Source organism: Vidua macroura, chromosome 1, assembly GCF_024509145.1.
Source record: "Vidua macroura isolate BioBank_ID:100142 chromosome 1, ASM2450914v1, whole genome shotgun sequence".
Taxonomy (NCBI): domain Eukaryota; kingdom Metazoa; phylum Chordata; class Aves; order Passeriformes; family Viduidae; genus Vidua; species Vidua macroura.
The window spans coordinates 3,361,421-3,373,823 of NC_071571.1; the positions used below are offsets into that span (position 1 = coordinate 3,361,421).

The 12,403-nt window shown below is 39.5% G+C and overlaps 1 protein-coding gene across 1 annotated transcript in view; it reads right to left on the reverse strand.

Moving 5' to 3' along the window:
• Positions 1-1,570: 1,570 nt before the first annotated feature.
• ADCYAP1R1 (ADCYAP receptor type I) overlaps positions 1,571-12,403 on the reverse strand; it is a 143,532-nt gene continuing 132,699 nt past the window's right edge. Inside the window, 7 exon segments of the mRNA XM_053989483.1 lie at positions 1,571-1,751; positions 1,753-1,803; positions 4,486-4,527; positions 4,720-4,785; positions 4,788-4,901; positions 9,216-9,285; positions 10,182-10,265. Of these exon segments, the coding sequence (XP_053845458.1) occupies positions 1,614-1,751; positions 1,753-1,803; positions 4,486-4,527; positions 4,720-4,785; positions 4,788-4,901; positions 9,216-9,285; positions 10,182-10,265 (565 nt within the window). The 3' untranslated portion in view covers positions 1,571-1,613.

Genomic DNA, 12,403 nt, shown 5'->3' on the forward strand with positions numbered 1-12,403 from the left:
GTCAGAAGTCAACCAGGTTGCAAAGGCACGGCACTCTGTGTGACAGCACTGCCCCACAGGCCACCCACGCCACGTGTGGCCACTGGAGGAGAGAGTTCAAGGTCATCTGGAGGGAAAGGCCACCCTGGAACTGCCTCTTGCTCTTAAGGTGGGAGGGGAGGGACAGTTATTTGTGTTATTCAAAGAGTCCAAATGATCAATCTATCAATCGATGCCAAAAATAGAGCTATATCTCAACTGCATGGCCCTTTTAGAAAATTCACAGCTTAGCTAGAACAGAAAGCATTCCTGGAGTGTTCCTGGGTACGGAAAAGCACAGCAGATCCCACTGCTCTCGCCTGAAGTTCCTGCACTGATGTGCAGTTTTGTGTTGGCACAGCTGTTCCTTTAAATCCATCGGGAATGTCTGACTGGATCCAGCCATGAACTCAGTTTTCTGGAGATCCTCCTGAATCAGCTGGATTGATCAACCCAAGCACGTCAGCTCCATCCTAAGACTCCAAAGAGAAACACTGCGGAAATTCACGTGCCGAAAGAAAGGGACAGGCTATGACATGTTGGACTAGGGAAAAACAAAAATAGGCAAATCCAGCCCAAAATGGAAACCAAGTGGAAAAATGACAATGGTCAATGGGTCCATTCACAGAGTAGGATCAGTTTGGCAACCAAGGATCACAACTGCCACAGCAATCACTTGTTACTTTGGACGGACACGGATTACTTGCAGATGCTCTGAAATGGGAATAGTTGAGTGGGTGGGTTTGGCCTCTTGTTTGTCTTTTAAACATTCTCCATGATTGGCCTTGAGTACAGCGGGGTATTTACAGTGACTGGTAAAAAGAGATATTTACACATTTCCTTTGCTTTTTCATCTCGAGAGGAGAGAGAGGTGAGGAGAGGAGAGGAGGAGAGGAGAGGAGAGGAGAGGAGAGGAGAGGAGAGGAGAGGAGAGAGAGGAGAGGAGAGGAAGGAGAGGAGAGGAGAGGAGAAAGAAAAAAAAAAGGAAAAAAGGAAAAAAAAAAGAAAAAAAGGAAAAAAGGGAAAAAAAGAAGGAAAGGAAAGGAAGGAAAGGAAAGGAAAGGAAAGGAAAGGAAAGGAAAGGAAAGGAAAGGAAAGGAAAGGAAAGGAAAGGAAAGGAAAGGAAAGGAAAAGAAAGGAAAGGAAAGGAAAGGGAAAAGGAAAGGAAAGGAAAGGAAAGGAAAGGAAGGAAAGGAAAGGAAAGAAAGGAAAGGAAAGGAAGGAAAGGAAAAGGAAAGGAAAAGGAAAGGAAAGGAAAGGAAAGGAAAGGAAAGGAAAGGAAAGGAAAGGAAAGGAAAGGAAAGGAAAGGAAGAAAGGAAAGGAAAGGAAAAGGAAAGGAAAGGAAAGGAAAGAAGGAAAGGAAAGGAAAGGAAAGGAAAGGAAAGGAAAGGAAAGGAAAGGAAAGGAAAGAAAGGAAAGGAAAGGAAAGGAAAGGAAAGGAAAGGAAGGAAAGGAAAGGAAGAAAGGAAAGGAAAGGAAAGGAAAGGAAAGGAAGCGAGACCTGCACCACCACCAAAACTATTATTTCATTTTTTTTCTTTTTCAAGGGATGGTTTTTGGTTTGCTCGTTGTTTGCTTTGCTGTCCTCAGCTGCTCATGTCGCCAGGTTCTCTGCATTTATGCTGGACATCCGAATCTGAGAGCTGCTCTTGCTCAGAATGGAGAGTTGTGTCCCCCCGTTCACTCCGCTGCTCGCTAGAGAAGGATGGCGATGTTTGAAATCCACAGCAAAAATACCGGTTGACTTTCCAGCTCCTCCATTTTCTCTTTATTTCTGATTGCACCTTTAGGGAGAAACTTCAAAAAGGTCATTTTTTATGTACTTAGCCGCTCGAGGACATGCTGACAAATTATCAAGATTAGAAAAAACCCCACAATTCAACAGAACTGTTTTTAAGGTTATTATTAAACTCCTCAGTTCAGCAAAATCTGAATTACTTTTCCGTGGCTGGAAGAGGTCTGGGCATGTAATGGGGAACTACAGCCCAGCCCAGTTTCTGTGTCTGACTTCAGATAATTTAGGATCAGCCCAGAGGGGCATGGAAGACCTGATCAACACTACCTGGAGGAAAAACCAGCCTGTTTTCATCATTGGCCAGTACCAAAGATACAGTAAGGAGCCAAAGAAACCAGCAATCAAAAAGTAGTGGATAATATTGGAGCATCCTGTCCACAGAGGCAGCTTCTCTCACCTGCCTTTAATGGCTGGATGTTTACACAGAATTTTGGCTCTTGTTTTCAGATCCTCTCCAAGCAGTCCAGCTCTGGGATTAATGCACATCTGTGCCACCCTCCTTTTCTTGAGTGGTTATTTTTTTTTTTTTTTTGGCACCCACAGTGATTCACTAAATCACCGAGATAAAACAATCCAAGGTCAGAAGTTCAATTAGGCAATAAGTGAATAATCCCACAGCTTTTCTACTTTTCACTCATTACCAGTTTCCTGGCAACACTGCTGGGGTGTGCACAAGTGTATAAATATATAAAGATTTAATATAAGAGAGATTGTAGTAGCTCGGGCCAACATTTACTTGATTACTCATCCCTCTATCATATTTCTGAATGAAATAGTGTAAGAACAAGGAAATATGTAGAGATGTTTTCCCAATATATTTTTCCAATCTCCAATGAGCTGCTGTGTCGAAGATAACAGTCGTTGTATCACTATTACAGCTGCTGTAACAGTCATTGCTGGATTTTCCAGGATTAATATTTTCAAGAAGGATAAGATAAAAATGCTAAACAAGGGCTTCAACTGTATGGACAAAAACTACAGGAGGAAAAATCCAACTGGTTACATTCTCTTTCTAGGACCTAAAAATTCCTATTTGGGTTAAAGTTATCTAAAACATAGATATTTATAAATCAGATAGAGAATGGGAGTCTTAGTTTTTCTGTGAAAAGGGAATAGTTTTGCATCTGTGATATTCCAAACATTTTCTTGCTGTAGGAAATTTAGTGGAGGCACAAGGCATCCTCTAATTACCATTTTCTGATATCTTGAGAGGGAAAATGGCTTTAATTAATCTGGTGGTGTTGGTTTGGCTAAGAACCACCCCCCACTCCATTCCAAGGGGCTTCAGGAATCTTGACTTTGCCCATGGGCAAAGATAACCCATAAGTTGCATGCTGAGCTTGAAGATTGTTGTGGATTATCTGAGAAAGAGTCACTTGGATTAAGGGGCTTGAGACCTCTTTGTACAGAGATCAGCAATGTCAGGCTATACCTGCAGTCAGCCCCCTTGAAAAGAAGAAAAAAAGGTGATTTTAGGGAAAAGACTCCAACTGTTGGGCTGCACACGACATGTGTTGCAATGGAGGAGAGAATGGATGAACTCTAGATGTTCCATGCTCCTCTTAAGGCAACATCATTTCAGAAAACCTTGACCTCAGGTATTCAGTCAGATAAACAGGCAGGGAAATGCAGATTGGAACGGGAGAACCAGCAGAAACCACAGATGTGGCCAGCAGCAGTTGCCATTGTGCTTGAGAGGAGTGTGAGGCTTGCAAGGCACCTGGGTGGTGTCTGGGGATGGCTCTGGGCATCTGACACCCTTGGGCTGTGTGTGTGTAGGGGTGAAGGTGGCAGGGCTCAGAGAGAAGCTGGCACCAGTTGGGTGGCACCCAAAAAAACTCAACCTTCAGTGAAGGCTTGACGCTGTTCCCCTCAGCCTCTTCCTAGGAAAGCTGGCAAGATTTAGGGTGGGTGGATGATCTGCAACAGGGGAAGGAGACCACACTGAGAGGTGAAAAATGTTTTTTTATTTTAGCCTGGCACCTTATCACTAATGGTGTCCTCCAGGTATTGATACTGGACCCCACACAGGGCATGGAAGGTTTGGGTTGGAAGAGACCTTAAAGGTCATCCCCTTCCACCCCTGCTATGTGCAGGGGACACTTTCCACTACCCCAGGTTGCTCCAAGCCCTGTCCAACCTGGCCTTGGGCTCTTCCAGGGATCCAGGGGCAGCCACAGCTTCTCTGGTAACCTGGGCCTCACCATCTTCTGACGAATCTCAGATTTCATGCAGCATCAGCAGTTTGGCTGATTGCTCCAAACTGGGTGGTGACAGAGACATGTCAGACCTCTTCGAGAGAGCTGAACAGGCTGGGAGAGTGTGCTGGCAAGAACAGGGCAAAATTCAATAAAACCAGTGCAAAATTTGTACCCGGGATGACATTTCAAGAGAGACCTGTATATATCCTACCCTGCCAGGAAGCCTTAATCTGAGCCATCATCTCTGGTAAGGCCAATATTTTGTTTTGATAAGGCATCACAAATCCTTTTCTCTTTTTTTTTTTTTTCTTTTTTTTTTTTTTTTTTTCTGAGAATTGTGAGATTCAGACTAAAGTATCAGGGATTATGGTAGATGATGAGTTAGAATGGACAGTTGGAACAGCAGTTACTCCCACAAGAAAATGGGATGTGGATGACAGGTGAAGGACATTTAATATTAAAATCCTTACCTCCCCATTCAAGAAGCAGTAGAGAACAGCAACAACAAAACCCTAGGGAAATGGGAGGAGAGGAAAAAAAGTAATTCAAATCCTGAAGGAATGACAGAAAATAGCTGGAGTGAAAAAACAAACAAACCTGAAAAAACAAACATACACGTAAATGAAGCAGAGACACACTACATGCAAAGTAGTTATAAGAGCAGAGGTTGGTTCTAAGGAAAGCTTAATTCAGTGTATAATTACCTGGAAGGATCCCAGTCCCAACTCAAACACCAGCCTCTCCCTCTTACTGACATTCTCAGGAGGAAAAGGGCAAACACCGTGTAGTGAATTCCAAACAAAGGGATCAGCAGCAGGGTGGAGCGAGCCAAGTCTCCTGTCACAACAGAGGGAAAGAACTTTAATGCAGCCTTGCAATTAGCAACCTGCATTTTCATTAAAGAAGAAAGCACAGAAAATATTTTGCTGACAGACTTTTGGGAAATACGTACACGGCATAATTATACAAACAAATATGCGACATTCCTATTTGTTCCCAAAGCCTGTTTGCACACACACTGCAGCTTGGCTCCCCCTTCTTTCACACTGCCACAGTAATGGCACATAATTATGCTTAATGCTCGCTGCTGCTATTTTAATTTGCATTATTAGAAGCAGGAATTTTCTCCTACCATGCCAAAAAATGAGGGGAATTTTGCTAAGGGATCAGACTGCTACTATGGTACAATTATAAACCTCTCACCCAATTGCTTAATCCCAGTGGAGTGTTTGAAATCACTTATTTTTGTTGATTTCTGTGTGTGTGTGTGTGACTATGTTTCTGTATGGCAAAAAAAAAAAAAAAAAAAAATTCCAAAACAACCACACAAATAAAGCTAAAAAACCAACAGCCATACAAATAAAAGTTAACCCCCTGCATGTTCTTGTACTCACAACTATACCTGAAGGTTTGATTTTGGTCTCAATTTATACAGTTGGAAACCTAAGTGCAATTCCACTGTTTAACTATTTCACTGCTTCAGAATAAAGAGGTTTCAGAGGGAAATGAAGCTTAGAAGATATAAATAAAAGGGCTGGAAATAAATGGTTTACATGTGAGCACTTTACTGGTGAAATTGCCCCAAAGCAGGGGCCAGCAAAGGCTTGTGCATGTTTTGGTGAGTGCCACTGTCTGATTGAGCAGAAAAAAAAAAAAAAGAGCAAAGAGGAAGCAAATGTTCTGACATAAGGCAAGTTCTTTATTACAAACAAAGTGACCTAAAAAACCTCCAGGACATTTTCAGAGGGGAAGAATATCATTGATTATGTTCAGGTAAGTGAAGAGGGAAGATGAGGACAAAGGAAGGTAAAAAGCTGTAAAGATTTTCCAAAGAGCTGCATATTTGTTCAAACTCAAATGTCCCCTCTGCTTTTATCTATTTGGTACATTGCAGACAGATTGGAATTTGCTAATTTATGCTCAGTGATAACCCAAAATGATGTGTTTGTTTTAGAAGATTTAATTAACACGCTTTCAAGAATTTTGTGAGCACAAACATCTCCAGTAGTGATCTGGGAATGGGACACGAGTGCAGTGCTGGTGTCCCTCAGCCCCAGTGGGGATAAATTCATCCCAACTCTTGCCTGGAGACTGCACTAAGCACACCTGAGCCATAAATCTGATGAACACCAAACCTCAGGTCTTGGTGGAAGACCCACAAAACAGAGAACACTCTTTTGCGGGTTATATAATTAGATATTGGCCAAAAACTTTGAAAAGAGAGGAACAACCTTGAAACAGGGTGATGAAGAGCATTCAGAGTGTCAGCTTTGATGATCTCTAAAAAAAAAAATCTATACAGGAGTGAGGCAGTGTAAAAGAGCTTTTGGAGTCCTTTCTAGTCCTTTTTCCTCCATGGACATGCAATTAGGTTAATAAAAAGGAACAGAAACTTTGAAGGAGAGATTAAAGAATAATGTTATTTCTGTAAAAAAGGGATGTAAAGAATATAAGTGTCTTAAAGTAGTCATGGAATTAAAAAAAAAACAAAAAAAAACCAAAACAAAACAAAAAAAAAAAAAGTTAAAGGCAATAAACTGGACAAAAAATATCATCTCTCCATATCTTCTATCATTTTATTCAGACTTAATGACAACAACAACAAAAGGATAAATGTTGTTTTGATCTAAAAAGTCTGAATAGAATTGTCTATTAATATGTTCTGTCTCACTGCACTCTTGGGGAGATTAATTCAGGGGAAGATGCAGAGGAAGTCTTTTTTATTGTCAGTTTTCTGGCATTAATAATACCTGATTAATCACACAATTAGTTTGTAGGATCTGGAAAGATAATCATCAACTTATTTGAGGTTGTTGTCTTCATATTGTCATAAAAGTGAGGAAGAAAACACATTAAATTACATATTCAGAAGTTTATAGATTATTAAGATAAATAAAGAGGTAAAGAAGATTTTAATGATAAGAAAAGCCTTGAGAGACATTAATGCCTGTATGGATGATGATAAATTGTTTTTTTTTAAGAACATTGAGAAAGCCCTGAGAGACATTAATGCCTGTATGGATGATGATAAATTGTTTTTTTTTAAGAACATTGAGAAGAGAGAAGACTAAAAGCAGGTCCTGTGAGATGTATAAGTTTATGTGCAACAGGGAATGAAAATTTTAAAGGATACAGTGGAATTCTCAGGTGTGTAACAGCCAAAGATATTAATCCTCTTTTCTTCCCCCAGTCTTTCAGACTGGCAAGAAACTTGGGGGGAGTGGATCTAGAAGTTCTGAGGACAATAATTGTTCAGGTGCCTGTTTGGAAGATAATGTTCTGCACAAGGTCTAGCAAATCACATTCCCACAGGGAGAGGAAAGTCTTAAGGTCACTTTAAAAAAAAAAAAACAAAGCAATTTGAATATCAATTTTGGTTGAGGCTGGCATTCTGTTTTCCAGCTGTTATTTTCCTTAAATTCACTTCAAACATAAGAATTTCTCCAGTAGCATGGCTATGAATGTGGACTTTCCATAAAGTTTTAGTACAAACAAATAATGGTGTCCTCTGTTCTCCCTCACTCCTCTATGGACTAATGAAATTAAACTTTATGCTAAAAGAAACACTAAGTAGGAACGTTGTCTAATTTCACCAGTATTTGAAACAACCATGCTTTTATTTTTCCTTGCACATCCACATTTATTAAGGAGATTGCTGAAGTCTCAACTTCTGAACCTTACTGAGAGAAAAAATCAAAAAAAGAAGAAGCAAAAATCTTGAAACCATAGACTTTGAAGGAATATTATATTGGTGTTTTGCCATTTGGTCCTGCCTCTCTAAAATAAGAGAATTGCCCAGTTTAAAAGCCGTCCTAAGTGAAATATACTTAGATCAAATATAAACTTTTGCAATGAAGACATCAAGGTGTGTAGTCCTGAAAAGCAACATTCACCTCACTGAGGTTTGGACATACATAGCGTAGATATTGATAATGAAATTATTTTAAAATTGTCTCTCAAGTCAATGCAGAGAAAAATACACTTTAAAAACATAATTCTTGTGTGCTACAGTTATCTTTTAACAAGAGGTGACTTCTGTTGTAAATTCTGTGGGTATTGAGTACATCTATTTATGTATATATTGATTAACTTAATGCTGTGACATATCTGCAATGATGGCATCTATTTTTTGTTAAATTAAAGGCAGACCTAAATTCCCTTTATTGTCTGTGAAGAAGAAGAATCACTGACATAAAAGGACAAATCCTCTGCCCCCAAGGAAATTCTTATCACATCCTAAATCTATCCATTGACCTCAAAGGGAACCTGGACCGAGTTTGTCGCACAAATTTCTGCCCTGTAGATTTGTGAGGTTTAGATTAGAGGAATTTCTCTGGCCAAAGGTTCATTCATCATCTCTGGGATAAATCTGTGCAAAAAAGAATCATGACATTAATTCAAATTGAAGGATAAAGAGCAAACCACGAAGGCACAGGATGTCATTAGTAATGAAATGCTCGACACAGTTCATGTTTAATAAACTGAAGGATCTATTTTGTCACAAAATGCTGAACATATTAAAGTGACTTTCAGGAACCTCAGTAATCTCCCTGACAGATCTTTTCCAAAATTTAATTAGGTCTGCAGCATCACTTCCAAAACACCTGAGGTAACACCTGAATAATTCCAGATTTTTAATTTTCCCAATGCACAAACCACATCTCCACACCAAGGACTTGAAAAACAGGCAAGTTTACCAAGCCTTTGATACTTCAACAGACACAAAAAAACATAGGTTTAAATACCTCCTGTTTAGGCTGAACTCTTCTTGCCCTTGACTAGGTAGAGGATTTCACCTTAGAGAGTTATCAGTCTCCCATCTTTCAGAAACACTGCTTTTAATGTAAATTTTGGTTCTCTGCAAAGGCCCAGCAGGATGTCTGTGCTGCATCAGGATGTCCATTAGGCAGTGAACTTTATATTTCAAACTATCTCCTCCTAAATCTAACTCCCACTTTTACCTAACTGTTCTTAAGTCTTCAGCTGCTCTCTGTGTAGAAGATGGAGCTGCTCCTTTTTGTCTTCTCTATTTCTATCTTCTTTTACTAGGTTCCAGTTTGTTGACTGAATATTTTTCAGCATCTTCATTGTTCTATTTCTTAAATACCTCAAAGATATATGAAATCACGCAGAAAATTCACTTTCATTTTTTTTTTTCTAACTAAAAAAACATAACCATATATGCAGTTAAGTTACAAACCAATCTTTTTTCCTTAATGGTGTTGAAGATAACTACTAAATATTCTTTAGCAAAATCCTGGAGTTTCTGTCTGTGTGACAGGAAACCTCAGAGAACGCTGATTCACACTTATAAACTGCTGTGAAATTCAGGAGACAGATCATCAGAAAACATATTACAGATGTCTGAAATTGCACCTCCTCTAAACAGAATGAGAGGATGACCTTGGAGCTCTTTTCCAACCTTAATGATTCCATAAATCTGTGAAAACCTGTGGGCTTCTTGTGCAAGAAGCAAGGAGTCAGAGGGACTACAGGATAGTGATTAATTCACACAGCTCTTGGCTGAATGACTTTTATTCACTCTTCTGTATGCCTCATTCTATATTTGATGATATTTGACAATATTGGACTGAACTTGATGATCTTGGAGGTCTTTTCCAACTCAGTGATTCCATGATTCTATAACTTCTGATCGACACAATTCATTTTGATATTAGGTCAACTTTAGCCTTTCCTCACCCCTGGGTGTTTATTAAATTAACTTCACTAAGTTCAATGGACAAAAGATGTCTTATACCCACTGAGGGTCTGATTGACTCAACCTCACCCAGTTTTTCTAGGAAACATTCAGGTGAAACATTTTCTCTCAGTATGAAGGTGCTCACCTCTTTGCTGTGCAATAAAGAGCAGCTATTAATTCTGTACAGACATTACCCAAAACCATCAATAGCATCAGCCATAATAAAAAAAAAAAAAAAAAAAAAAAAAAAATTAAAAAAAAAAAAAAAATCAAAACAACCTTAAAATCCTCGATCGTGGAGCATCGGCAAAAGCACAGAACAAGAACAAAGAAAAAATTCTACATGCAACAAGAACTAAATGAATGCTTTGCTCTCTGGTTACTTCCCCTCTGCTCTCATCCACTCATTTAACTGCAACATGCGTCATACACACACAGTAATGTCACGGGAGTGCGTACACTTACAGGGTAATGGTTGATAGTTCTGACATCTTGCAAGAGTGCTGGTTAGCCCTCTTAGGCTTACAGTAGCATTTCTGAACGCAGCTGCTAAATATGACAAGATTAGCATTTTTTTCAGCATATCGTGAACAGGCCAAGGTAGGTCACTTTCAACACATTTCATGAGACACGTCACAAAGATGGAAAGCGGACACGACAGAATGGAGTCACAGCACGAACCAGCTGCTTGACTGAAGCAGAAATTAAGAGATTAAATAAAAATTAAAGTGCACTGGCTGTTGCTGGTCGTTGCGATGTTGCTGATTCACGGACAAACCAAAACTCAAACACCCTGAGGGCAGGCGGGCAGCGCTAACGCATCCAAAATACACAGGACCTGCTCGGTCTGGTTTTGTACAGGGGGTCACAGAACAATAGATTAAATGAAAGTTGAGTGCATGCTCATGGAGAACAATCAGAGAGTAACATAAACTCGTAGGATGGGGATCAACCTAAGGGGAATTGGATCGGGTGTTCCTCATTTTCGTTGTAGTGTGGATCCCTTCTTTTTAACAAAGAGTTCTAGTAAGGACACCAAAGCTGTTTTTCCATCTTCCTTGGTGATAGGGAGGGAGCTCAGTATGGAATCTGAATGTCTGGCTGCTAATTTTTGGAGGTACCACCTATTTTGTGTCACACACGCTAAGACAGTGTGCTCATCAAAACAGCAGCTCATACACTGTGGAGCAGGACTTTGATCCCTGCATGTTGGATTCTAGGAACAGAGAACAACATAGTTCCTTCCCAACCATCCAGGAGGGGCTCATTTAAATCAGTCAATCAGAAGGGTAGTCTGAAACATGGAGGCATTTGGAGGGATCCTATAAGAGATTTTATATCTGGGCTGAAAACCAGGAAAATTGAAAATAGTGATTTCTTGTCGTCTTTCAAGGGGAGAAGTTTTGTTTTGTTTTCAACACGTGGTTGTTTTGGTGGGATTCACCTCAGGAGAGCCTGGATGTTTACAGTGTGTAAGCAAAATGGACATCCTTAGGACCCTGAGAACCATCAGAATAAACAGTTGAGAGAGAAATACACATTTATTGGCCAGGTACCTCTGACCTATTTTAGCTGTCCACTGTAGGATGGGGTGAACACCAAACACCACTGAGTACCCTGACTAAATCTCCATTAATTTAAAGGATAATAGAAGTTGATTTTTAAAGCAATTGTCTTCAAGGCAAACATTTAAGTTTGTTCAAACAAACCCAACTCTGTTTCTGCTATACAGTCTAAGATCTGTGTTCATAACTCATGGAATTTATAATCTGAACAGTAAACAAGGATGAATTGAAAACATAAATTTCCCCCTACTTTTAACTCCTTTAAGTCAATCCCCATTACTGGAGTTATGTTTTGCTTCCTTTTGGATAATTAAAGCCTGATAACTTGTTGTTATTAAATATTACAGTATAAGAGCTGGAAAGAACATCTTGGGGCATGGACACATTCAGCACATGGATATAGTAACCGTGTCTCAACTCATAAAATTAATTTCATTTTTTGGATGTTGCTGAGGAAGCAAACATGAAAATAACGGCTCCTTTTACACTAGAATTTCTGTGCTAGATTTTTGCACCACCTGCTTTTCACAGAGCTGAGTTGGGATTACTTGCCTGCTTAGACTGATCAAAAATGAGCAAGGAGGTTTTGGGGATAGTTCCATTTTATTGTGACTGAGGCTTTCAGAAGTGACTATGGATTTTGAGTGCCACTCATTTTTTTGATCACTTGATCTGAAACACATTTCTCAGACCAATTTTTACCACAAGAGGGCTGCTCAGCCTGTGTTGAAAAGAAGCACTTACGAGGCATATTAAGGTATAGAACCTGAAAAGGAAAAATCTAAAAATCAATAATCACTTTGAAAAGTCTTAGCCATGGGTTGTTGTAGAGGTTTGAGGTCTTCAATGATATACTTAATGTTGCCATGGCAATCTAGAAATAAATTCCCATCCATGTTTCCTTTACTGCTTATGCCCTGTTTCATTTGACAGGGATTGATTTTTTAATAGGTTTCCCTGGTGAATAGAGCTGACATGACAGCACTTGGTATTTACTAGAATTATTGAAAAAAACAGACTTGATTTTGAAAATATTATCTATGGATTAACTGCTGCTCCACACCCATTGAGGGGACATTGACACACAGATTTGTGATGGAAGACAATGCTAATACTTCTTAG